Here is a 26,769-nt window from a genome sequence, read left to right as displayed (position 1 = left end):
TATTACCTAGTCTGTCAACCCAAATGTGTTTTGTCATATCACAAAACAGATGGGAATGTACTTAAAATGAAAAAGCATTTCTAACAGCGATCAAGATGCATACCTTAGCTTTCATATTCTGAATTTATTCAGTGTGGTTTTTTGTTTTAAACAATGATTCTGTATTTGTCTTTAAAAGAATGGTATTATTGATGTATGATAAGATGGTTTGATACCAGTTGCAGTGTAACGCTTGCTTGTGACTTCCTCAAATTATCATACTCATACTAAAATTGAAGTCGAAATAGACACGTTACTTACATGAAATTGATGTGATTGTTCACATTACAAAAAGCACAGCTGTCTCAGCTGATACTATTATACAAATTGGGTATATTTTAACCTGGTAAATCAAAAGCCTATGTAATTTGGCCTTTAATTGGTTGGATTTATTATTGTTACTTTAGCGTAAACTCACCCTTTCCGATCTCTTGTATTAAGACTTTCTTTAGAGTGACGAAGAAGTAATGCTAGACTTCAGTTTGCTTCTTCTTAGTGAGATAGATATACAGTCTTTATTTTTGTGTTCTACTAAGTAACGTTGGAGGGAAATCACAAGGTGAATGCTGTGGATTGCTTCTTTAATCTTGTTCTGTCAGTCATTCATAGGGACTTCAGCCTGTCCCAGGTCTCTTTTCATGTAGTAGTGTCTGATATAATTGTAATTCCTTTCCTGTGGCACAAAACTGATTGAGGATGACTGGTTCTTTCCTGGCTGCTCTGATCCAGCCATAGTCTCAGGGCAACAGGAGCTGGAGGAGGAACTGACAACAGTTCAAGGAATGGGCAGGCTGGATCAGGCGGGAAGAAAAAGTAATCAGAACAACAGGAATCTTCAGGTGGGTTAAAAGTTACATATATCTATTTTTACCTGAATGTTAATGAAAATATGATGCTTTACAGTTGGATAGGTTAAGGCCTTATGAGCTTAGATCTGTTATGTAAGTGAATACTAGATAGATTTGGTAGTAAATTTTAAATACCTGTGAATGTAGCCAGAAGATGAGGAGCAATTCTAGTGGCATCACAGTTCTCTGTTCCTTGAGTCACGAGCCTGCTTAATTTTACGTTGAAAAATTGTGAGTCTCCTTCTGGAGTAATTCATATCCTTGTAGCTGTGTACATGCTTCATATGCTAAGGCCATGTTTTGTGTCAGATACAGTCTTTATTAATTTCTATGCAGGGAGATTTATAGAACAGTTAGTAATTAGTGTCAGTTCATTTGAGTTAACTTTTTGGTACTTGGTGCTGTTGCTTGCAAAAAAAAAAAAAAATCCCAGTATTTTATAAGAATAATTACAATGTCACTTGCATAAACCTGCTGTTGGAAGAATAATTTTATGTTTAGTTAATTGCAGTACTTCGATTTTCAGAGGATGCTATTAACTGTGGAAACTGGAACTAATTAACGTTTCCAAACATAATTATCTGTTGGCCTCTCAGATGCCTGAGGGTGTCTTTAGAGCTGTAGTAGGTCCTGCACAAAGACAGTGGAAGATTCTCCTTCTCTGGAAATGACAGTTTAAGGCTAGACAGCTGTCCATAGTGGTCACATGCTTACGTTTATGCACCTGAATCACTTGTTGCATTTGCATTTTATAACATTTAACTGAAACTACACTTCTAGTAACAGAATATGTATTTTACCCTTCCTTCTTTTCTTCTTTTAATTAAATGTCATTCTTATATTTTGCACGTAGGAAGAGTACAGCTTTGATAGAAAACAATGCTTTCAAGAAGCATTGAATGTCACCCTGGATAGCACTGATTCAGCTGAAGGAGAAAATATGGGAGGTTGGTGGCCAGAATACACTTCACCTAATGCAGGTGTGATAGAGACTAGACAGTTTATTAAAGCATGCACAGCCTCTGTATTTTGTGTCTATTTTTGTTTTCAAAATTCAACTAACAACCCATTTGTGGTGTATCCTATTCTTTGTTGAATTTTTTTGGCTTGTGTTTTCTTCTGTTTCATTTTAAGCATGTGCGTGCTGGATGAACTGCCTAGTTTTGGTTCAGAAGTAGAATATGAATATTATTAAACACTGGAATTGTTTGAGCCTTGCTGCCTGTGAAGTACCCTACGTAGCAAGATCGTGTGGTTTTTAAGTTGAGTCTTGTTCCTGTGAGTGTGTTTCCAATCTGTGTAACAGTTTTGTTTGGAAAACAGAATTATATTGCTCTGCTGTGTGCTTTGTTTTAAAGATCAAACAGCTGTTTTTTAGTGTGGATATGCTCTTCTGTCTGTGGTATAAGCTACTAGTATTTATTGTTAGTAAAATGCAGTAGATGCACTTGCAAATTTTGATATAGACCAGTTTACTTTGTTAATATAGCTTAAAATCTGATCTTGTAAGTATATTAACTTATGATTAAAGTAACATCACTCTTATTATTAATTGGGACACAATATTGATTACAATATTTCTGCTAGGTTCTCTGTGAGTTACTGAGTTTTGCAAGTAGATCTTAGTTTTTGAAAAGTTATGGGTATGTTTATCATTTAATATTTGCATGAACAAGACCTCAAGCATTTCCATTGGAAGTGGTTGAGATCTAATTGTGCCCAGCAATGGCAAAAATTGTGAATATAAAGGTGAAAGTCTTCTAGACTTAAGGATTTTTTAATAGATCTTTCTTGAAATAATTCTTCCTTTTGACTTAAATAGGCTTACGGAGTGTAGTTGAAGAGTTGGAATTGGAAAGAAATCAACTGCAGGAACAAATTCTGTTTCTAGAAGAACGTTGTCAGGATTTGGAAGATAGATTGCAGCTTCAAGGTAGAATGGAAACTCTTCAGGTGAGCTTTTGCACTTCCCTAAAAACTGCTATTGTTAAGATAATCGCTTAGTCCTCTCTTCGTATTCTTACAACAGCCTACAGTAGCACAAAAGTGTAAATTTGCAGCTAGCAAAAATACCTAAAACCTATTTTATAGTTTCTGTTGGCTGACAGTCTACACATGCTATCTTATGCTCTAAAGTTTAAGTCTGTCACTTCTATTCAGTAAAAGTAGAAGTCAGTGCATTAAAAAAAACTTGGTTGGAAGTAAGCTTCATTAATTGTTGCAGAAACATAGTGAAGGTCAAAATAATTTGTATAACTCTCTGTAGGATGCCTTTGTTAAAAGAGCAAGAGCTGAATTTTTTTTTACTACTAGAAGAAGTCTCTGTCACTTCCCTCAATTCATAATTATAGCTCACATACCACGTACATATAATATATGCATAATATAAATACATAACATATTTTAATGTATGCTGCAGTGAATGCACGAGAAGAACAGTAACATAAATACTTAAATCAGAAATTTTAAATACTTTTATAGTATTTCCTGACTAGTAAGTTACTATGTTCAATACTTTCTAAACCTAATTTCCACAAAATGACACAACTGATCTCTTCTCATGGTCCTCAAGCTTGGTACATTGCTCATATTCCTTACCTGCTAAGTTGCACCTATTCATTTATTTATAATTAATTTAAGATACAAAACAAACTTATTAATATCTGAGAATCTTTTAACAAAACCTTTTGATACAGGTAACGTTTGATGTAAAGGAAGAAGGGCAGCTATTGAGGGCGGTACAGGTGTGTTCTGCCTCCTCCAGAATGCTAGCTTATTTTCATTAGAGGTGACAAGTTTGCCACGTTTGTCCTTTTTGATGTTGGTTCTGAATATGTGTTTTGCTTTTTGGTTGCCATTAGATTTTTTTGTGGTTTTATTTTTGAATGAGTGCTGTGAATCTGACTAGAGTAGGGCATTTGCATTGTTTTTTTGTTGTTTTCTTTTTTAAGTGTGTGAATGGAGCTTGCTTTCTTTTTCTTCTTTTCTCTGCAACTCCCTTTATGCTAATTTAGTCTCCTGCAGATTTTTTGCATTCCTTCAGGTTGAAAAAAACATGCCCCTTTAGTATTATCTTCAAATCAATGAGGAAAGTGTGTTTTCAAAGCAGTAGCTTCCCCTTTTGAAGATCAATTAAATAAGGTGCCTTAACACTGTGTGTGTGTGTGTGTGTGTGTTGCTTTGGGTATAGAGCAACAATCCTTGAGTTCATTCTAGTATAGCATCACTGTAGGAAGTATTTCTGAAAGGTGGGTTGCATCTATTTGAACTTATTATATTAATGTTGTATTTTGAACTGATGAGTGCTAATATGCTAACAGTCTCTTGTTACATAAGATGTAAATCTTCTAATGAGTCAGATTTTTGGAACTCTAGTTCTCTTATGCTATTCTATGTGTGCAGTAATCCTCTTGATTAACTTTTTGTTGCAGAATGAAAATGAACGTTTTCAAAGTCAGCTCACCCAGTTACGCAATCAACAGATTCGAGATGCCGAAAAGCACCAAATTCTGATCTCTGGATTGAATGAGCAGCTGAAAGGGTAAAATAAAGGCTCTTTATAACTCCATTGAGGATTTGCTTTCTTTGCTTTAAACTTAAATTTCTAATGGACCAGAAGTGTCATCTGTTAAAACATGTAAACTTGATACTTGTTTCTGATTGCAGTCAAGATACTTTTGGACTTGGAACTTTAAATGGAAATTGTAGAAATGATTATTCTTTTAGGAGCACAGTCTGGGGACTAATAAACTAGAAAGCCTAAAGCAAACTTTGTTTTCAAGATGGAATTTAGTTATCAAAGATATATGTATGTGCTTTCTTCTCAGGTTGAGCGATCGAAATAGTTTCCTTGAAACTTCACTTGGAGAAAAAGAAGAAAAACTGCTAAGCTTAACAGGAAAACTGGAACAAATTGAAACTTTGAGAAAACTGCTTCAAGAAAGGGATCTGTTGAACAAAGAGCTGGGAGAGAAGTTTGTGCATAGTGAACAAAATGTAAGTTACTAAATAGTATGTAATTTATTAGAACTGGTGAACATTGGCCTTAACTTTTGATTTGTATTCCAGAAGTAAAATTGCTGTTTTTCTAGCCAAAGGATTTGGCTCTTTCGTTTCATTGCAGCTTTGTTCACATCATCTAATTACTTTGCTTAAAGTTGGGTGTAACGATTACTTGCCACACCACAGTGATTTGCATGAATGTATTGTGTATTTTGAGTGAAATGTTGTCTTAATTAATTTCATTATATAACTACCTCTTTTAGGTAAGTTCAATCTTACTATTCTAACATCACATTTTAAATATGTTTCTATGATCTAAATCTTTATTTTTTAATACTAAGCTGAAAGAAGCCTTAAAGAAATGCAGTGTGTATGAAGTGGAGAACGCTGAGCAGAAAAAAGTCATCAGTGATCTCATAGAAAAAGTTGCTACACTGAAGGAAAAGGTAACTCATAAAATAAAAATAAGGATCTTTCTTGTATTTTGAAATGGTTCATTTAAATGTGAGAAAAAAAACCAACAACCTTGAGCATTAATTATACTGCAGATTTTATACACTGACCTTTCTGTATGCTAAAACGATCTAAAATATAACATTGTCTTGTGATTGTACTGTTGGGTAGGTCATTGTTACAGTTCATAAAAGTATCATGGTGGTACAGTTGGAAAGAATATAATGGAGAAATGGAAAGAAACAAACAGAAGGAATGCTCACCCATATTTAAAGATTCAGGCTTGGGATGAAAGATTCCACAAAGAAAGAATTTCCAAAAAGAGATCCTTCCCTAGTGCTAGTCAGCCCTTAAATGGGGTCTTCTGGCCACACAGGTGAATTGCTTTCACCTGTGCTCCCACAGCTGACCCAGTCCTTGCCTCAGGTGATCAATCAGTGGTTCAGGCTGTGACTCAACGATTTCCATACAGTCATTAGTTCAAGGATTGTTTGTGAGTGATGGATTAGTCTAAATATTAGGTTTACATATGGAGTGTATCTTCCATTTTCCTTCTAATGTACCTTTTAATTATTCTTGTAACATTATTTTCTTGATGTTTAGACTTTGAAACAAGATGATATGGTGGAATCAATGCAGCTGGATCTTGACCAGACAAATGAGGAACTTGACAAATTGAATACGAGCCATTTAGAGGAACGATCTCAACTTATTCAAGATCTCCAGAAACGTGAAAGAGAAATTGATCATCTTAAAGAAGCACTGGCAGAAAAAGAGAGGGAGTTATCTGCCTTGTCTTTGAATATGACGGAATATTCAGAACAAGTTATCATTCTGAAGCATCAAGTGCAATGCAAAAATGAAGAAATACGAGGGATAGAAGAGGCTTTATCGAAGGCTGAAAGGGAGGCTGATTTACTGAAAGAAGTACAAACAGCTGATGTAAGAGATACAAGTGTGAAAATATCTGTCCTTTCTGAGAAGAGTAATACAATGAGACTAGAACTGGAAAGAATTAGAGTTGAAAATGAAGCTAAAACTAAAGAAAATGAGGAACTGATAAGACAAATCAGTGAGTACAGCATTATAGTTAAGGATCTCCGTTCTGAAATGAAGGCCAATCATGTCGCATACCATAACAATCTTATGGAGTGTGAGTCACAAATTACTTTGCTGAAAGAACAAATTAGCAAATCATCTGAAAAGCTACAAGAAACTGAGACTAAACAAAGAAAAGAAGCTGAATATTTGAAATCTCAGATTGAGGAAAATAACACTCTGAAAGAAAAATGGAACAGTTTGCTTAAAGAGAAAGAGAATAAAGAACAGACTCTTGAAAATGAGTTAAAATCTATTAAAGATTCATACAACAAACTAGTTTTGGAAGATGCTAAAAAAGATGAAGAGTTGGCTCAGTTATCTAGGAAGCTCACAGAACATACTGAACACCAGGAAACAATTAAAAAAGAATTACAGGAGAAACAAGAGATCATTATTTCATTAGATAAGAAGCTTGAGTTTTTGGAGCAACAAAATGAAGAGACCAAACTTAAATTAACTGAAGATCTTAAAGCCAAAGAGACATGTTGTGAAGAGCTTAGTAACCAATTAAGTGAAATACAGAAACAAATTAACAAGATGGAAATAGAGACACAGGAGAAAGCTTCAGCTAATAAGCGGTTGCAGGCAGATCTTGAGGGGAAAGAAACAAAATTGGCAGAGCAAGTGAAAGCAAATGAACATCTGAAAAAAAGTATAGGTAAAGTGAAAAAAGAGAAGCAACAGTTAGTCAGTGAAAATGAGAATTTGTCCAAACTTCTGGATGTGAAGGAATGTGAATTATTAAAGAAAATCCAGGCTGTAGCAGAAATGGAAAGCAAGTTATCTGTTAGCGATGCTGAATACCAAAACACTCTTTCAGTACTAAACAGTGAAAAAACCACTCTAGCAAAAGAGATTGAACAACTCTCAATAGCTGCAAAGCAAAAAGAAAATTCAGTTGCAGAACAGCTGCAGAAGAAGACAAAGGAATGCAATGTGTTAGCTGGTCAGTTGTCTGAAAGCAAGGAACAAGCACAACAGTTGAGTGAACAAATGCAATCAGTTCTCATTCAACTGAAGGATGCTACAGACAAAGAAACAAAGAAAGAAGAAATGTTAAATAGTAAGTTATCTGAATGTAGTACCCTAATACAAGAGCTCAGCCAAAGTAAGGAAAATAATTTACTGCTGCAAGAGCAAGTTCAAAGATTAACTTTGGATTTTGAAGCTAAGAGCAAGAGTCTAGAAGAAAAAATCCTTCAATGTGATTCACTGCATAAGGAAATTGAAGACAGTAAATCTTATACTGTAGAGTTGCAGGAAGAAATTAAAAGTCTTAAAGAGGACAAAACAAAGTTATCTCAGTGGGTAGGAGAAAGAGACCTGACTCTAAAAAGTCAGGGTTCAGAACTTGAAAAGTTTCGTAAGCAGGTTTCTGACAAAATTGAAGAAACTTCAGTGTTAAATAATCAGCTACAGCAAGTAAGCAAAGAAGTGACTGAGCTTAAGTATAAAAAGGAGGACCTTTCAAACCTATTGAGCAAGAAGTCACATGAATGTGAAATTATTCAGTCACAGTTGGTACAGCAACAATCTGATACTACTTCTGCAAGGCAACTAGCACACACAGCAGCTTTAGAAAATGAAAAATTGAAAGTAGAAATTGAAAACCTTAATGGAATGATAACGAAAAAATCAGAAGAAATAGCTACTTTAACTTCACACTTGTCACAACAGAGTCATAGTATTTTAGCTCTGAAGGACCAAATTGATGGCCTCATGGTTGAAAAAGAAAACCTAAAAACTCTCGTGGAAAGGAAAGAAATTCTAATTTCTGAGAAGGATGTTTTGCTACAACAAATGAAGGATAGTAAAATGGCAGGAGAAGGGCAGTATTTGCAAGTCATTTCAGATCTGCAAAACCAAATACAAACCCTAGGTTTTGAAGCCAGCCAGCTTAAACAGACAATGCAGGAAAAAGAAAATGAATGTAAGAAGCAAGCTCAAGAATTAAAGTTACTAAAAGATAAATCTGAAGAGTCTGATATACTTAGGGTTCAACTGTCTGAGAATATGGAGGTTATTTCTGACCTTCAGTATCAACTTAGAAATTTGACAGCAAAAGCAGCACAGTTGAATGATTCAATTGCACAGAAGGATGAATGTTTAAAACAAAAGATAGATGAATACGTTAGTTTAAAAGCATGCCTTTCTGATGTACAGGAATCATCCATTTTGCAGCAGAAACAGTTAGAACTTTTAACTTCAGAAGCAGAACAATTAAAAGTACTTGTTTCAGAGAAAGATTTAACTGTAAATAATATTTCATTATTCAGTGAGAGCTTAAAGATGCAACTTCAAGAAAAGGAGAATGAATGTGTTGTCTTAAGGAAACAGGTAGTGGAGCTGGAGGAAGTAAAAGTGAATTTACAGAAAGAAGTACAACATCAGAAGAACGTAATAATAGAAAAGGATCAGTCCTTATCAGAAAGCGAATCCTCTCTTTCAGAAAATAAAACTCTTCTCAATGCTCTGAAGGAGAAAGCACAGGAAGATGAAGAGAAGATAAATTTAATCTCTCAGCTCCAAAGTCAAGTACATGTACTAACACAAGAACTACAAAAATCTAAGGAACTAATCCAGGAGAAAGAAGATGCCTTTTTGTCTCTTCAGGAAAAAATTGAAGCACAGTATGAACTAAGAACAGAGTTTAATGCAGCTCTTAATAAAAAAGAAGAAGTTATTGCCGAACTGCATAATTCTGTGAAGGAGAAGGATTCCAGTCTGCAGTTGGCAAATAAGAACATAAGTGTTCTCTCTAATGAGATTGAGATTCTCAAAGAAGAATTAGAAAAAAGTGGTGCAGCTATGAAAAACCTTACTAAGGAATTTGAGGAGAAAAATGAAAGCTTTAATATTAATCAGAAGAAAGTTGATTCTTTGACAGTTGAGCTTCAGACTGTGAAAAGTGAACACTGTAAAGCACTAAACCAAATAAGTACATGGAAACAAGAATTACAGCAAAAAGAATTGGCTGTAGAGTCTCTGCGTTTGACTTGCACTGAACAGGCAGATAATATAGCATGTCTAAAGTTGGAGTTGAATAATGTAAATTCCAAATCATCTCAAGACAGCCACGAAAGTGCACTTTTAATAGGTAGTCTGCAACACCAAGTAGAGGCTTTAGTGAATGAAAAAAATATGCTACAAGAAGATGCTGCTAAACTTATGGCTGAAAACACACAACTTGTTGCATCTCAAAATCATTTGGAAAAGAAATTGGAAGAGCTCCAAGAAATGAATGGAAAACTAGAAGCCAGTGAGAATTACTCAAGAATGCAGATAGATGCTGTCCAACTGCAGATGAAGACTGAAAAAGAGAAGTTACAGATGCAGGTTAGTGCGAAGGGTGAAGAACTTTCTAAATTAGAACTTAAATTTGAAAATCTAGAGCAAAGTCTGCTTGAGTCAGAAAACAAATGGGTGACAGAACTTGATAGGGCAACTTTAGAAATTAAAAATCTTACTGAACAATTGAACTGTTTAGAAAGTGAAATGAAATCCAAGGATAGCAAAATCCAGTCTTTACAGGAGGAACTGGATCTTACCAAAGAGGAAATAACTCAAAGCTTATCTCATTTACTTAATAGTAGGCTTTTATGTAAAGAAAAGAATGCAAAGACTTCAGATTCTCAACTGCAGCTAACTGATGGTAAAATACAATTGGAAAAATTCTCCACTCTGATATCTACTATTTTAAGCAAAGAAGTAGAAAGAGAACAATTGCAGCTGGTTCTTTTAGAAAAACAGAAAGAAATAGATGTCATAAAAGATGAATTAAAAAATATGCAGTCACTTGAGAAAGAGAAGGAGTTGCTGCAGAATGATATTGATAAAATGAAGGGTACCTATGAATCTGAAATTGAATGCCTATCACAAGAAATGATTGCTGTCAAGGAAACTTTATGTAAACAAGAATCTCTTTTGCAAGAAAAGAATAGGCAGATTGAATTTCTTCAGGACAAGATAAATAAATCAGAAGAAGTAGTAAGGACCAGTCAAGAAAAACTGCATGTTGACGGCAAAAAAGTAGCAAGTCTCCTTGAAGATATGGGAAGAAAAGATCAACTCATAGAAGACTTAACTTCACAAGTAAATCAGCAAAAGGATTTAATTTCTGGTCTAAGCCAGCAAATGAAAGAAAAGGACTGTTCTGTTACCCAGATCATGGAATCATTGTCTAGTGAAATGCTGAATTTTTCTGAAGAGAGGAAAACATTAAACAGCAAACTGCAGGCTCTTGAGTCTGCTCATAATCATTCCATAGGAGAACTAAATCGAGTGTTGCAGGAACTTGAGGACTGTAAGAAAGAGCTGGAATGTAGTCAGGTTGTATTAAGCAACAGAGAAGCTGTTTTTAAAGATTTAATGAAAGAAAAGGAGGAGATGTATCTTAATCTTGAGAAACTTGGCAAGGAAAAAGAGAATCTGAAGAAGAAACTTCAAGCAGCATTGATAATAAGAAGAGATCTAATGCAAAAAGTCGCAAAACTAGAGAAGAGTGGGCAGGAAGAAATAGAGAAAGAGAAAGGAAAAAGAGAGGGGTTGTTGAAGAAAGTTGAGGAGTTAACGGACAAGCTGAAACTAGCTGAAGATCAAAATATAGATTTTGAGACCCATCTTGGAACTCTGAAGCAACAGCTTAGAGAAAAAGATGTCAAAATAAGTGACTTGAATGATATCTTGTTGGCAAAGGCCACTTATATAGAGGAACTTCAGGCCAATATTGCAAAACTAAATGATGTCATTGCTGAAAAACAAATTATCTGTGAGCAGAACCTAAAATCTTTAGAGGAAAAGGATAACATGTTTGCTCATATGCAAACTATGCTTGATGAAAAAGTAAGAGCGTATGAAGAGAAACATTCACAGCTCTTAATAGCTCTTGAAATGATGAACTCTGAAGTTAAGGAGGAAGAATTGTTGAAAAATTCCAGTTCTGAAAAGCTCAGTGCCAGGGACAAGAGAAAGTGTTTGGACTCTAACAATGAAACTAATGTAATTCAGTTAGAAAAAGAAGACTTGCAGAGAGATCTTTTGGTCAGGGAAGAAGATGTAAGAAAATTTCAGAAAGAGGGGACAGAGGACACTAAACTTACAGCAGATTTTGATGAACAAAAACACTTGAAGAATGTCAAACTAGAGCATAAAGCTCTCTGGGAAGATCTTCGAAGAAAATTTAAAGAGTTTGGCTTGAATCAATTAGAAAAACATCTTGGGAAAGAGCTTGTCTCTCCTAAGACGGGAGAAGAAGAAAGTGACCTACAGAATTTGGAATCCAACAAATCAAGAAACAAGGTTCAGGCTGCATCCTTTAAAGAGTCAAAAAACCTAATCACTTCGGTGACAAGTAAAGATACTGAATTAGAAGAACTAAGAGACAATTATGCAAAGCTTCAGGAGGAAACAGAAATGTTGAAGGAAGAGCTGAGAAAAATATTAGTTGAATTTGGTGGTGGTGGAATAAAAGCAGTTGACTTAAACTCCATGGTAGAACAGGAGCAGTGCCAGGAACAATGTAAAGATAGCGTTTTGGAGGATATAAAGCAGCTACAGACAAAGCTGAAAACATTCTTGACTGAAACTGCAGACATGAAGATGATGCTGGAACGTGTAAATAATGAGAAAGAAACACTTGTTAAAAAAAATGAGGAGGATTGCAGGATGAGCCAGGAGAAGCTGCAGAAACTGAGAAAGGAAGCTAATAAGGAAATTGCAGAAAAGAATGAGGAAATAGAAGCTTTGCATTCTTCACTTAAAGATTTTAAGGAGAAACTTGATCTTGAAAAGGAATTGTTAAAAGAAGCTCTAAAGGACCGCCAAGAAGAAATCCACCGTTACAAAGCAGCACTTGAAGAAATAAAGAATGAAAAAGAGGAGCTTGTTCATCATTTAGAGGAGTCCAATTTGAAACTAATCAATAAGAAAAGGGAGTTAAAGCATGTCAGTGAAGAAAACAAAAAGCTTCTGACAGAACTTCGTTTGCTACGTGAGAAGGCTGAGATAAGTATTCCTGTAGTGTCATGCAAAGAGTTTAAAGAAGAAAATGGTACTGAAAAAGAACTGGTAGAGTTTTGTTCAGAAGGTGGTTCTCTTCAAGGAAAATTACAAAGTAAAGGCACCTCTTTTCAACTATCTAAGACTGGTTACTCTGGGAAAACTACTCTGAAAGAAGCAGTGGACTATAAAATCCAGAAAGAAATGGAAATTGTTCAAGAGCCACTTGCAAAAACTGTTAACGTAGGTGATTCTAAACCACAAGGGCAAAGGACTATAGCAGAAGAGAAGTCCAAAGACCATCTTCAAAGAAAATTACAAGCAGCTTTAATATCACGTAAAGAAGCTCTGAGAGAAAATAGATATCTGAAAGACCAGATTGATAAGCTGTTACTGGAAAGAGAGGAACTGGTGAACAAGACAAGTACGCTTGAACGCTTGTTGTTAGAGCTTGGTAGAGAAAAGCAAAGTTCAAATACTGTTTCTGTATTGTCTGAAGAGGAGAGCCTTGTTTCTGAAAATGCTAGACTGTTGGCTGAAAATGAAAACCTCACTGCTGCATGTGAAAGTCTTAAATCTACGATGGAGACAATAGTTCAGGAAAAAGAGGCCTTTTCTTTCCAGCTAAATACCTTAAAAGATTCTCAGACAGTTGAATTAACAGGTTGGAAGGCTAAACACAGTGAATTAAAGCAAGAGTATGAATCCCTCCTTCAGGCTTATGAGAATATTAGTAGTAAAATAGCAGATATGAGGCAAGTTATTGATGTCACTAGAAAAGAGAAACAAGAGGCTATTCAGAGACTCAGGGAAGGGGAATCAGAGAAGGAGGCTCTTGAGAAACAGTTTCAGAAACTCACTGATGAAAATGAAGTGATTAAGGATCAGCTGAAAAAACTCAGTGAATCCAAGAAATTGGAAGTTGATGAATTACAGAGAAAAGCAAAAAGGCAGATATGTGAACAAGAGGCAAGAATGGAAGAACACCAGACTCGTCTTCATGAACTCACTCAAAAGAATGATCAGCTAATGGAGGAAAATGAACAGCTGAAACAAACTTCTGAAAATTTAAAGCAGGCTTTAGTGAAAATTCAGGATGAAAATGACATCCTTCATAATAACATCGCTGTAACTAAAGCAGCTCTGGGAGACCTCCAAGTTCAAATGGAAGTGTACCAAAATGATATGCAATCTAAAATCAGAGATGCGTTATATGAGAATGAATCATTGTTAAAAGACATTAATGTTTTAAGAGAGAAACTCTCTGAAAAGGAACAAGAAAGAAAATTAATTTCAGAAAAAGTGAAAGAAACTGAAAAGTCTTTGGACCATAAAAATCATTGTATTACAAAGCTGAACATGGAGTGTAAAAATCTTACACGAGAAATTGTTAGTCTAAATGAAAAAGTTAAGATTTTAGAAGATGATAAATGTCTCTTACAAGAGGAATTAGAAAATGCACAAGAAAGTTCTTACAAAGTAAAGAATGAGAGGGAATTCCTTGAGACAGAATTGCTTAATCATATTAAAGAGGTTGATCATCTTACTGATACAATGAAATCAGCACAAGTGCAGAATAATGTACTTTTACAGCAACTGGAAGAATTAAAGGCAGAGAAGTGTAATGTGATTAGAGAAAAAGAAGAACAGCAGCTACAACTAGTAAAACTGTTTGAGGAGAAGGTGAAATGTGCACAGAGAGATAATAGTGGAAATAAAAACAGAACAAAAGAATTACAAGAACTCTTAAAGGAGAAACAGCAGGAGATCAACCATTTGCAAAAGGATTCTATAAAATTCCAGGAGCTGATCCTGGATTTGGAAAGGTCTGTGAAATTGTCACAGTCAAAAAACGAAAAATTTGAAAAAGATTTAAGTAATATGTCAGAAAAGCTTACCAAATCGAATGAAGAAATATCCCATCTCAATGAAAAGCTGTCTTCACAGGTGAACTTGTTGGATCAGTCAAAGAAAGAAGTAGACAGGCTTACAGCTGAGAATCTGAATTGGAGAAATGAACTTAAGAGGAAAGAAGATGAACTGGAAATCCAGAAGAGAAAATATATGACAGAACTGGAGCTAAATTTTAAACAATTAAAATTGGTTCACAAAGGAGAATTTTTGAACTTAGAGGAAAGACACAGTGCCCTTCAGAGAGAAAAAGATAGGGCAATTAGTAAGATTCAAGGATTGCAAGAAGAGATTAGCTTTAAAGACTCTGAAAACAAGAAGCTTCAGGCAGATTTGAATGCAGCTTTGGCACGCTTAGCTGCTTTTGCGAAGTGTATGTCCTCTCTTCAAAATGACCGGGACAGGGTAATCACTGAAATGAAAACCTGGGAAACACAGTTCAAGGAGGCTATCCAGAGTAAAGAGATACAAATAGAAAACAGTAATAAAAGGATAATGTCCCTGCAAGATGAATTGAAAGACAAAATGACTCAGATTCAGGAACTGAATATCAAATATTCTGTGGGACAGGAAACAAAGGATGAACTGTATTTAAGGCAAAAATCTGCTAATATACCATGGCATGAAGAGCTCCGCAAAATAAAGGAAGAAAATGTACTTTTTTTTAATAGGCAGCAAGAGTTGGAGAATGCTCTGCAGTCAAAAGAGGAAGCTTTGCAAGCACTCCTTGAGGAAAATAACTCTCTTAATCATCTCATAGAGAATAATAAAAGTTCTGGAAGTGAGATAAAAGTTCTGGAAAGTAATTTTACAAGACAAGAACAAGAACTGCAAAACCTTCTTGCTGAAAAGGAAAAAATTAATGCTGAGTTGGAGAAACAAATTACCATTTCTGAGCAAATGAAAATCATGCTGAATAATAAGGATAAAGAAATTTCCTTACTCATTTCTTCAAAAAGTGATGGAATTTCTGACTATCTGATTCAGGTACAGACTCAACATAGAGAACAAATCAAAGAATATGAGCGTCAGTTCCGTTCACTACAGAGAGAGAAAGAACAGTCTGAGGAGTCCTGTCAAAAGATGGAAAATGAACTGAGAAATCTCCAGATGAAAGCAGATAAGGCAGGTCAAGATAAGGCTGCAATTGCCAGTGAACTAGATGCCTTCAAAAAGTCAATGTCATCTCTTCAGAATGATCGTGATGACCTTTTTTCAAAATACAAAGAACTGGAGCATCTTCACCAAAATGTCATTAGTCAACGAGACAATCTTATAGTTGGCAATGCGAGTGAGAATAATGCTTTGAAACAAGAATTAAGGGTACTACTTAATCGGATAGATGATCTTCATTCTGAAAATGCAATGCTAAATGCCCAGCTAATAAAGTATAGGGAAGATCTTAACCAAGTTTTATCTCTGAAAGATCATCAATTAAAAGACTTACTTAAGCAAAAATTAGATTTCATTAAAGGCCTTGAACAGGAAAAGTATGATCTTCAGAAACAAATAAAAGAGGTGCAACTGTCCAGTCAACTGCAAATGGATACTGTTGTATCTTTGGAACATGAAAATAAAAAATTAGTATCTAAAGTAAATGATTTAGAATCTTTAATTGCATCATTAAACAAAGAGAAGCTTGTTTCTGAGTCTGGAGAGAAACTGTTAGCTAGTGGTAGCATTCAGAAAAAAAAAAGTGCATCCAATGGACTGTATGGAGAAAAACTTCAGAAGATTGACGGTGTCCAGAAATCACTAGGCAGAAATACTAAGGATGCAGATGGGGAACACAGTAAGACATTTCAGAAACTTGAGCAAGGATATGAACCCGATGCTTTTACAGAGATGATAGTAGAAGTTCAATCTCAGAATAGAGAGCTGAGATCCCAGAATGAGGCCTTTGGCAAAGCAATGACTGCTCTACAAAATGATAGAGATAGGATAATAGAGGACTTAAATATACTTCAGAGCAAATACACATCAGAACTCAAGTCTGAAAAAAAGAAAGGAGTTGAACTTGAAGCTGAATTTGGTAGCTTTAAATCCCGTCTTGTCAGTATACTCAAGGAAAATGGTCTTCTGAAAAAGGTACTTTTTGATCCTGCAAATATGGTTACAGTTGATCAGATTGCTGATGAAATTGAAAATCTCTGTAGGACATTTGTCACCCGTGAGCTGGAGATTAGCAGGCTCTCATCTGAATGTGGGAATTATGTTCAGCAGATTGAAGCATTTTCCAAGGCTATGGCCAGTCTTCAGGATGACCGAGACAAATTGCTTCAGGAACTCAGCAAGCAGAAGGTAGCTTCTGAAACTAAACAGGGGGGCACAGCTTCATTTCCCATTGCTTGCAACAGCATCAATGATATAAATTATTTTAAAAGTAATTTGGATGTGCCTCAAATTGACAGGGAAAGATTGGTAAGTTTTAACTGGCTACATTGCTTCTTTTTTTTTTTTTTTTTTTTTTTTCCATTTAATGCAGAGAATGCATGACTTTGCAAATTACATGAGTGCTATGAAAACATAGTGTGACTAAACAAGATGTGTGAAATCTTGAGAGTTTAGAAAATGTTCCTGTTAAACAAAAGCAAATGAGAAAAGCAAAGCAAAAGAATTCTGTACTAGAATTCTGGTACTAAGAAGACTTCAATTATATACTTTTCTTTCGGTTTACTAATCATGTTTATTAAATGTAGGCTAAAGAAGGAGCCAGCCTTGCAACTGTTGAAATATCAAAACTGAAGGCCAAGGTTGATGATTTGGAGAAGGCGTTACATCAGACAAAAGCCTTCAAAGCAGAAACTGAGAGAGAAATTGCATCATACCAGAGTGAAATTGCTGGATTGAGGTATAAATGTTTAAATTAAATTAACAAGTGATGCATAAGGTTTTTGCTTAGAATTCTTCATTGAGTTCAACGTGATATATAACTGACAAAGAAGATGATGTATAATTTATCAGAAGAATATTTTCATAACGTGCTCGGTCAGCTTCCACGCATTTTTCTTTGTTTACAGTTATCCTTGTATCTTTGCCTAATTATCTCTTTATTCATGTAAAATTTCAGTCTTGAATGAATGTCTTCTCTCCAGCTGGTGACTTCAGTGTATGGATCTAAAATTAATGGATCGCATTTCTGTGCTTGATGATATCATGTTGTTGTCTCAGTAAAAGTTACTGTTGATAAACCTGAACATTTCCTCCCAATTTTTTGTTGTTAAGTATACGTCTGAAATATTGCAGATTTGACTCAACTGCATATTGAAAATAGTCTTCATTTCACATTTGAGGAATGTTTTTTTAAATTCACATGTCCACTTCTACACTGTTGACATCTTCTATCACCTATGACAAATGAATAATGTCACACCTTGTGTCTAATTCTGTGAATGCTATTTTGAAGAGACATCTTCAAATGGAAATATGTATTGAGAATACTCATAAAATGTACCACATTTGCATGTAAGTTTTTTAAAATTGCCATGACTTGTTCTAGAAATAACAATTTATACAGCCTTATTCTTTTCATTGACTTCTGTATAGTATATTTTCATTTAATAGCTAGTTTTTTATTTCTCATTCAGGATGGAAAAGAACCTCCTCCTCTCAGAGTCCCAAGCACTGCGAAATCAATATCAAATGACAATTGCTGAGAAAGACCGTCAGATTGCAGAACTGCAGAAGCTGCAAGAAGACGTAATTGTTAAAAAATCAATCTCCACTGGCAACATTTACCCAGTCAAGGTAAACGGAATATAGCAGGAGGCATCAACCTATTTCAGTTGATTCATTGTACTAAGTTTGCAGTTTGCTTCCTAAATGAGAATTATCTAGTATGTTAGTCTAAATAGTGAAGGCTGATATGCTATAGAGCGTATTTCACTATTCTGGGGGCCAGTCCAGTAGCAAGCTACAACTACATCAGGTCACTGAGTTGCAATAATTAAGAACACTTTTCAAATGGAGTCAGGTGTGTTGATATTGATCCACTTCTTTTAAATGAAAAAAAGAAGTTCGTTACGTTTATAAAATAACAGAGAAAACTCACAGAATCACAGAATCACCCGGGTTGGAAGGGACCTCAAGGATCATGTAGTTCCAACCCCCCTGCCTAGCAGGGCCACCAAACACACACATTCAGATCAGGTTGCCCAGGACCCCGTCCAACCTGGCCTTGAACACGTCCAAGGACGGGGCATCCACAACCTCCCTGGGCAGCCCGTTCCAGGGCCTAACCACTCTCCTTGTAAAGAACTTCCCCCTAACATCCAACCTAAATCTTCCCTCCCTCAACTTGGATCCATCCTCCCTCAACTTGGATCCATAAAAACTCACTGGTGCAATACATTTTAATGGATAAAAAGCATGCGAAGAAACTTCATGAATAAAAGAATAGTTATAAAACAAAATATGAAGAACTGTCATGAACCAGTAATGGTTGTTAATTCTTAGCCAATAAGGAGTATCAATTTGTTATGGTTAAACTGTAAGTTAGCTGTATTTTCTCTTTACAGAGTTGATAATGTTAGTAAATTCCTTAAGTAATTTTGTAAATTGCTATTTTAGGTTAGTTAAATCTAGAATATAATATGAAGAAGTTCAAAGTTGGTGAATGATCATGAGCATGATTCAACAGCAGACGGTGTTGATAAATACAGAGATCTATATTGGAAAGGGGGGAAAAAAAAAAAAAAGAGCAATGCGATTTATAGCTTTGTCACATAGTTTTGTCCAGTCAAGAGGGATGAAGCTTTCAGATAACTCTCAGAGGAATTCCTACATAGTAGCTGAGGTAAAATGTGTTACGTTCTTAGGTGGAAAATAACTTTGGGGCTATAATTCTTGTGCCAATTTTCTGCCTATCATGAGTAATTTGCAGTTCACACTATTATAAAACCAATGTTGCTACTTGTTCCTATGAGATACATTCAGAAGAGAAGTAGAATGCTGTATGATGATTTGTAGGGTGCCAACAATGTGTTTATCAGTTACCAAGTCCTTGCTTGCTCTTAGACTTAATTAGCTGCCAGGCAGCCTGTGGCACAGGCTATACTTAGTTCTTTTTCTCTCAGCTGAAAATGTCATGTATACAATGTCTTCCTGAGCCTGTGTTTATAATAATCTGCATGTATGTATAAAATCATTAAATACAGAAGTAGCATAACTTCTCTTGAGAAATAAACATCTTACGTTTTTTTAAATCCAGTTTTAAATTTGTCTAACTGATGTTATTGATACAGATGGACAAACAGGTTTACTTGCTTCCATCTTACTTTAAGAAAAACAGCGTTAATTAAATAAGTTTTTTGGATGTTGAAAAAATGGTGGATAAAGTGACACAAAGCATGTTACAGTACACTTCACCTCAGCTTCACAGAAGCATTGCAGTAAGAATGTTTTGAAAGAGTGAAAACATGATGCAGAAAATAAGAAAATTCAGAAAAGATTGAGATTTGTTCGTGTTAAAGAAGAAATTAAAGAGATAAACAGTCTCATTGTACTGTAGGATGTGTGCATTTGAAGTGAGAATCTTTAACTTCTTGTGAATCCAAGATAAAGTGATAAGCAAAACTAGTCAAGATATGTGCTCTTTCAGGTAGCATGAACGTTTTTTAGATGTATGATTTCTACAGACTGTTTTCAGGTACATGTTATTAACAGGATCAAAAAGAAATTTGATAATTTACATTGATAACAACAGCATATACTTGATGCTAGCAAAGTCATAAGAGCCTAAATCAATCTCTTAATTATTTGTCGATGAGAGTAGAACCTAACTGTGGGGAGAAGGGAGACAGATGCCTAATGGAAACACTGTTGTCCTTTCCATGAAGCAGCTAGAGTTGTTTCTGGCAGGAACAAAATACCAAATTTAGAAAGACAGCAGCTGAGACCCAGTTGTCTGCTTTCATAGATTATCATTAAAGGTTCAAGGAAAGTGTTATTTTGGAATAATGTTTTCATTTGCTTTTTTCTGTACCAAAGGAAGTAGAGGTAAGGCATCTTCCATTAATTTCACTAAAAACAGTGTTTCGGCTGGTAAAATTCATGGCTGTCATATACTGTTCATTTTTTTGTGTGTTCAAGATGACAAACAAGGGCTGCTGAACTGCAGTGTCTGCTGGGTTACAAAGTACCTTATGTGGTAAAAGTCTTTATTTCACGATTTTATAAGAAAATAGATTCCAGAAACCACTGAAGATGGCTTACTTTCCTTCATTGTTAGAGATTAACATCATAGCATTGGCCTGCCATGTACTCACAATCTTGTCCTTTTCTATTAGCGATAAAGTTGAATTCTTTTTGTGAATTGGGCTTTTAACTTTAAATTCATATTTAAAAAACAGCTGCATTCACCCTGTTAGGAATGCCATTATTTTTTTTTAATTAGAAACTAGATTTTTAAAAGGTATTTTAAATTCATCTGCCTTTTCTGTTTTTCCACTTTCGTGCTTCACACTGTTTGCATTTTTTTTTTTTTCCAGTGAAGTTTGTAGATTGAAAACTTTTAGAAGCAGATTTTGATGTAAATGAAGTTTCTTCCACATGTCAAATAAACTTATAAGAAGGAAATTATCCTGTTTAAAGGAAATCGTTATATAGTCCATATTTAATGTTGAATTATTTAGAAAATTCCTTTACTGTTTAACCTGAATATACTGATATTTTTTAAGGCTTTAGAAACTGCCTCTCTTGCTGGATGTGCAGACACCCCTGAGGAAGTCAAACATGTTTTGGCTGAAAGGAATCAGCTTCAGAATGAGCTACAGCGCTGTCTTCAGGAGATGCACCAGAAGGATCTGCATCTACATCAGGTTAATTCAAAGGTAACTTAAACCAACAACTGTCATCCTAAATAGTCAATGTGAATCTGAGCAATTAAAAGCACAGAAATAGGGCTAAACTGGGTGGTATCCTTATGATTGAAACTTCGCTTCAAAACTTAGAATTCTTCAAAACATTCCATTTGGTTCAGTCTAGAAATTGCAATGTAAACTCAGTATTACATTTATGCTGTTGCCTTCCTTATTTGACCAAGAGATGTTTATTTGAATTTGCATTCTGAGGAGATTGATAGAGTATTGCTCAACTTGAACTCAAATTAAAGTATTTTTCTTTATTCTATATTAGACAGAAAAAGATGGCTGTCTTAGCTGGAACAAAATTTTGGCTTTCTCATACCAAATGTAAAATACCTCAAAAATGTTTCCTCACAGTGTCTTTATGAACCTTTCAGTTGATTTGCGTGTGGATGTGTTGAGTTTTGCTTGCAGAAGTTTGTAAATGTTTTTGGAAATTCACTAAGCACTTATCCTGCTTTGTGTGTCTTGGTATTCAGAACAAATTAGATTTGTTGCATTTCATCTGTAATTGTGTCTGTTTTTACTGCTGCACCTGAACATTTTATGAATCTAGTGACAATTTCAACCAACTTTTGAAACTGTCATAGCAATCTCAACCTACAGGTGAAGGTGAATATTTGGGAAAGGGTGAAGAGCTGTATTGCTGTTTTGTTATTGAAAATATTAAAAGTTGACTGCTTTTACATACCTCAACTTCCTGATGAACATCTTTATTCCTGGAGTTACTGTTTTGAGTTATTGATTACAGAGACAATACTCTTTCTGTTTTTGTTTGAACATTTTGTTACTTCTACTTCTCATAAAACAACTAGTTAAATCTTACTAAGCTGACCTTGCCAAAAAGTGGATGCAATACTGAAAATAGTATGCAGTTACTTTCAAACTTTCAACAACAGATCTCATGTCTAGTAATTTCCTGGATGATGTAGTTTTTGTGTTTGCTTTATTGTGTTTTTTGAATAATTTAAATGATAATTTCTTTCAGAATCTGCAGTCAGCAGAAGAGAATGCTGTGTTGTCTGCCCAGCTGAAAACTCTATCTCAGACTCTAAGGGATAACCAGCTTCGTTACACTGATTTGCAGAATCGTTACTTAAGACTGGAGAGGGAATATCAAACAATGCAGGTGACATCCTTCCAGGGCACCGTTCAGGTAAATGAACACAGAGAAAATTCTTAGGGCTCTTTTTATACTCGTGTTTTTGCTGGCTTTTGTGCTAAACAAAAATAAATACTTAAAAAGCATTTACTTACTGTTTTTTAATTGTTTTGTTGATACAATAGTCTATGATACCTTTTAAGATAACTTTTTTTATAAAGCTGGTTTTTTAATTAGATTTTTCAGGAAGCTCTTTACAGATGCTATTTTCATTTTGAAGCATCATCTTTTTTGAATTGGCCACAACTGGCAGGATAATTGGATGATCACCAATCAGTGGATTAGCAAGATTCAGTGATAGTTTCACAGCAGTCACAAACCATTTTGCAAAGTTATTTGTAATATTTTGGGAAATCAGATCTATTTAATCAGTTCAGCATCTCAGTACCCCTTACAAACCATCATACACATGTAAGCTTATCTCTTTGTGGTCCCTTCATTTCTAAAATGTTTTCCTCTGCTACCTTTCTTAGTAAGTAATGACTGATAAATGGAAGACCCTAAAATATTATGTGGATTCATATATAAGCCCTTTCTAGAAACAAAAATAATGGGGAGAACTGTATACTGAAAAAGAAATTAAATCTCTACTTCTTACGGAAGATTCAGGTTCCCTTTCCTTCACATGTTGTTTACAAAGCATGAGGCTGCTTAAGTGCAGTTCTCGGTGCTTCTGCACTACCTAAAGCTCTGAATTTAAACATTGCTTTATGTTAGTCATAGTCTATCTGGGAGAAAATAAAAGGGAGACCTACTTTATTCAGTCTCACATTGTCACCTGTTCTGCAAGTACACATAGCCATCTACTCCCAAGCGTTTATTCAGTGTCAGTCCAGGTGGTGATCCTAACCTGTGCATCACTGCATCTTATTGAATATACAAGTATTTCTGTTCTGCTGTTTGTGTTACACCTTAGCAACAAGCTGTGAAGCTAGAGCTAAGTAACTAATCCAAATATTCAGATGTTATCATAAGGGGACAAAATATAATGGGGTGTTCTGTGTCTAGAGTTCACAAATGTGAGAAAAAGAATACAATACTGTGTAGAACTTTTCTGCTGCCTCTGTTTGAACTGGCTTGTCTGTATGGCTTGATATGCTACAGATATTTTGTCTCAGATTTTGATAGTAGAAGAATAGCTATGCTATTAAGGAAACTGTGCTCAGTATGTTATGTTACTGTGTGCATTTGTAGATGTATTTCTTGCACTGCAGACATAGCAGACAGATTGCTGTGTTGTACTGCATACATGCATCTTCCAAATCCAGCAGCACACAGAGGCAGTTGTCATTTTTTAATTAGAAGACTTAGTTTTGTAAAATTGTGGTTTTGGAAATTTAATGATTGAATGACACAAGAGAGTTCTGTTCCCCTGTTGTGTGTTGCTCATGGCTTCTTTAACTGAATAAAGATTTTTTTACGACTACAAAAATTGTGACTAGCTTTTTCCCCTTCTAATAGGATGAAACTAGAGCAGAAGTTCCCCCTGGAGCACCACAGGAAAGATCTGCAGTTATTGTTGAAATAGACAATATGGAGCTAAATGAACTCAGAAAAAGGTCAGAATTGAAGAGTGTGTATTAGCAATATTGTTTTTCTAACAGCTGTATTGTAAGTGCATAAGTAATGCTTTTCTCTCTCTTTGGGGAAAAGGGAAGGATGTGGATTTACAGTACATTAAATGTGTCAGTCATATTCTTACAATATTATTTGGTTTTATTTCAGTATCTCCAAATCTAATCTAACGAGGCTCATTAAAGTTGTGTCCTTATCCCCAAACAGAACATTCCTAAATAAAAAAAAAAGAACAATGAATTGATTATTTCAGTACATAAAAATATTGATTTCATTTTTCATTTTATTTATAGGCTTGCAGACACTGAGCAACAATATGATTCAGTGCAGCAGGCTCTCTCACAACTGACACAAACACTGGCAGAAGAAAAGAGAAGGAGAGAAGCTGCAGAAGAAGCTCTTGGACTCTCTGAAGAGCTAAGTAACAGGTAAACTGTACTGTACTGTGAAACGTTTTTGTTTTTTTCTTTTGAAGGTATATGATGGATTGTTAAATTTAAACCCTTATGCAAGTATGAAAAAACCTGCATATTCGGAGAGCTTAAACCTCTTTCCTCTTCTTTCTTCCTCTTGTGGCTCAGCTTCTTTTTGAATAGGTTCATCCTGAGGTTTTCATTTACAGTAGCCTAGAATAAATGCAAAGTGTACTACAGAACTGAAAAACTGTCCGATTTTTTTTTTTATTTGCCTTTTATTTTTAGTGATGATTTTTCCTGTTGATGTTAGATTTCTGGTAATAGAATAGAAACTGTAAGTGTAGAACCTGTAGCAATAAAAAAAATGCATGTGTGACTGTTAAAAATCTAGTTCTAACTCTGTGGATCAAGAAAATGTTAAGGGCCTTTGATTTTTATTGTTCTTATTTTTAGTTAATCTCCTGCTTCTGAATGACTCGGTGTTATTTTTGCCAAGTTAGAAGAAATATACATACTGAAACTTTAGTACAGGCATGGGTTAGATTTAAAATATCACAAGTCATTTGCCCAATTAAAATCTTCATTACTACTGTAATCTGAAAATTACTATTTAACCAGCTAACAATGATGAGGATTATTTAGAATAAATAACACCTTGAGAGTAGTTTGCAAATAGCTTATGTTGTCGTAAGTCTCTAAGTCTTACTGCTTTTTATGGGAAGCTCCTTGCAGCAATTTAAATGTATAAAGTGTTGTGTTGTTGTTTGTTTGTTTGTTTTTTAATGTAAATTTGGTATTTTGGAAGAGCAGGTAATTCAGTATTCCATTGTCTAACTTTTCTCTAGATTTGAAGTCAGTAGTTACAGGCCTGTACCTAGCGAATACACTGTTAGGATGGAAACCGAGGGGGAAAGGGAAGCCTTAATCATCAATCCTAGTGAACATATTACTGTAAGAAAGGTAAGTAAATAAAAAGCTTCTAAAAAGCCCAGATTATAAACTGCCTAAGTGGTACACATGTTGTATATTGTTAATTGCAGGTAGCACTGAAGGCATCATGGTTCAGTATTTTCTTTCATGCTACTCTTCCTTTCTTTGGTCTTCTTCTTCTTTACCTCTCTGTCTTTCATTCATTCTTCAAGTGCAGATTTCCCTTTTGAATTTCTGGGAATTGCTGACTGTAGATTATCCTCTTTGTATGTAAATGCTGGCACGAAGCAGCTACTTGTTTAATCTGCCATTAATCCAAAAAGCTGATTGAAACATTCTTTTAATTGTGTTACATATCATGGGTGTGTTGGCTACAGAGGGGTCCATTCAACATAGCAAAGTAATGAAAAAATTTATTTCTGTCCTGGGTTGTGGATGGTAAATCAAATATAGATAGCTGTGTAAAACGTGCCACATTACGTATGTTCAAACCAAAATATCAGAGATCTATAAGTTTAATTCTGTTGCATATCGGGCCATTAAATACAGTTTATATGCATGTAATTATATGTTTTTGTCTCTAGTATGCATATGTAATTACATAATATACAAATACTTTGTGTTCATTCTTACTCCCCTTTTGTTAATGCTGTTCTTTTATCTTTAAATCATGTTTAAGTCCCATGGTGTGACATCTGTTGCTGCATCAGAGTTAGAAGGTTTACGGTGCCAGAGATGTCTAGGTTACAATGGAGTTGCTTCTTAGGTATTTATGAACACTTTGTTTCCTAACCAGGTGAAAAGAGGAGCCCTTTCCTTCAGAAGATGGCTTCGAGGACGAAGTCTTACCTGTTCTAAGCTGCTGACCTCCAGAGCAAAATCCCGTTATTTATTCCTTACATACCTGGTTACACTACATCTTATTGTTTTATTGTGCCTCACTGGTGTTCTCTGAATACACTGCATTTTCTGAGTAAATTATTTTCTTATAGGTAATGGTGTGCCAATTCAAGATAATAGATTTTTCACATGCTGCTGTAAAGCTATGCACTGGACACAGTTGTATATATTCTTGTTACACTATATGAATCTTCAGCTTCTTGTAAGAAATTTGTGTATATCACAGTTGTCCCAAAGTTGACTTGAATTGCTCTTTAACAGTGGGGTATTATATTTGCTAAGGAGAAAATATTGCCCTCGTTTGCCCTATAAAGAAACTGCTGCATACTAGTTATTTAATATTGCTTGTGAGTACATAATGAATGATTACTACTGAATGGGTTGTAAATGATATCTTTTCTAAATAAATTTTATTTTAAGAGTTGAACTATACATTTTGAAGGAATATTCAGCTATTACTGTTTATTGGCTTCTTGGTTACAACAGGAAGTTCTACAAGAGTGCAATAAAGAAAGAAGAACTGGATTTTAATTTCCTCTTATTTTCATTCAAAAAATAAGCTTAAGTCAATG

General features: G+C 35.0%; 1 protein-coding gene across 1 annotated transcript in view; it reads left to right on the top strand.

The window, feature by feature from the left end:
- The window catches only part of LOC122157603 (golgin subfamily B member 1-like), a 43,385-nt gene extending 16,756 nt beyond the window's left edge, over positions 1–26,629 (top strand). Inside the window, exons 15-30 of the mRNA XM_042813445.1 lie at positions 725–878; positions 1,741–1,834; positions 2,710–2,840; positions 4,319–4,428; positions 4,715–4,883; positions 5,231–5,335; positions 5,946–11,607; positions 11,656–16,772; positions 17,051–17,202; positions 17,939–18,098; positions 21,029–21,181; positions 22,203–22,370; positions 23,838–23,935; positions 24,245–24,379; positions 25,213–25,327; positions 26,094–26,629. Of these exons, the coding sequence (XP_042669379.1) occupies positions 725–878; positions 1,741–1,834; positions 2,710–2,840; positions 4,319–4,428; positions 4,715–4,883; positions 5,231–5,335; positions 5,946–11,607; positions 11,656–16,772; positions 17,051–17,202; positions 17,939–18,098; positions 21,029–21,181; positions 22,203–22,370; positions 23,838–23,935; positions 24,245–24,379; positions 25,213–25,327; positions 26,094–26,252 (12,682 nt within the window). The 3' untranslated portion in view covers positions 26,253–26,629. The remainder of the gene's footprint in view (positions 1–724; positions 879–1,740; positions 1,835–2,709; positions 2,841–4,318; positions 4,429–4,714; positions 4,884–5,230; positions 5,336–5,945; positions 11,608–11,655; positions 16,773–17,050; positions 17,203–17,938; positions 18,099–21,028; positions 21,182–22,202; positions 22,371–23,837; positions 23,936–24,244; positions 24,380–25,212; positions 25,328–26,093) is intronic.
- The last annotated feature ends 140 nt before the right edge of the window (positions 26,630–26,769 follow it).

Source organism: Centrocercus urophasianus, unplaced genomic scaffold, assembly GCF_019232065.1.
Source record: "Centrocercus urophasianus isolate 14NV4802_14NV808 unplaced genomic scaffold, USGS_Curo_1.0 seq_14, whole genome shotgun sequence".
Lineage (NCBI taxonomy): Eukaryota > Metazoa > Chordata > Aves > Galliformes > Phasianidae > Centrocercus > Centrocercus urophasianus.
Note: the sequence above shows the minus strand (reverse complement) of the source record. Positions and strands in the feature narration are given on the sequence as shown.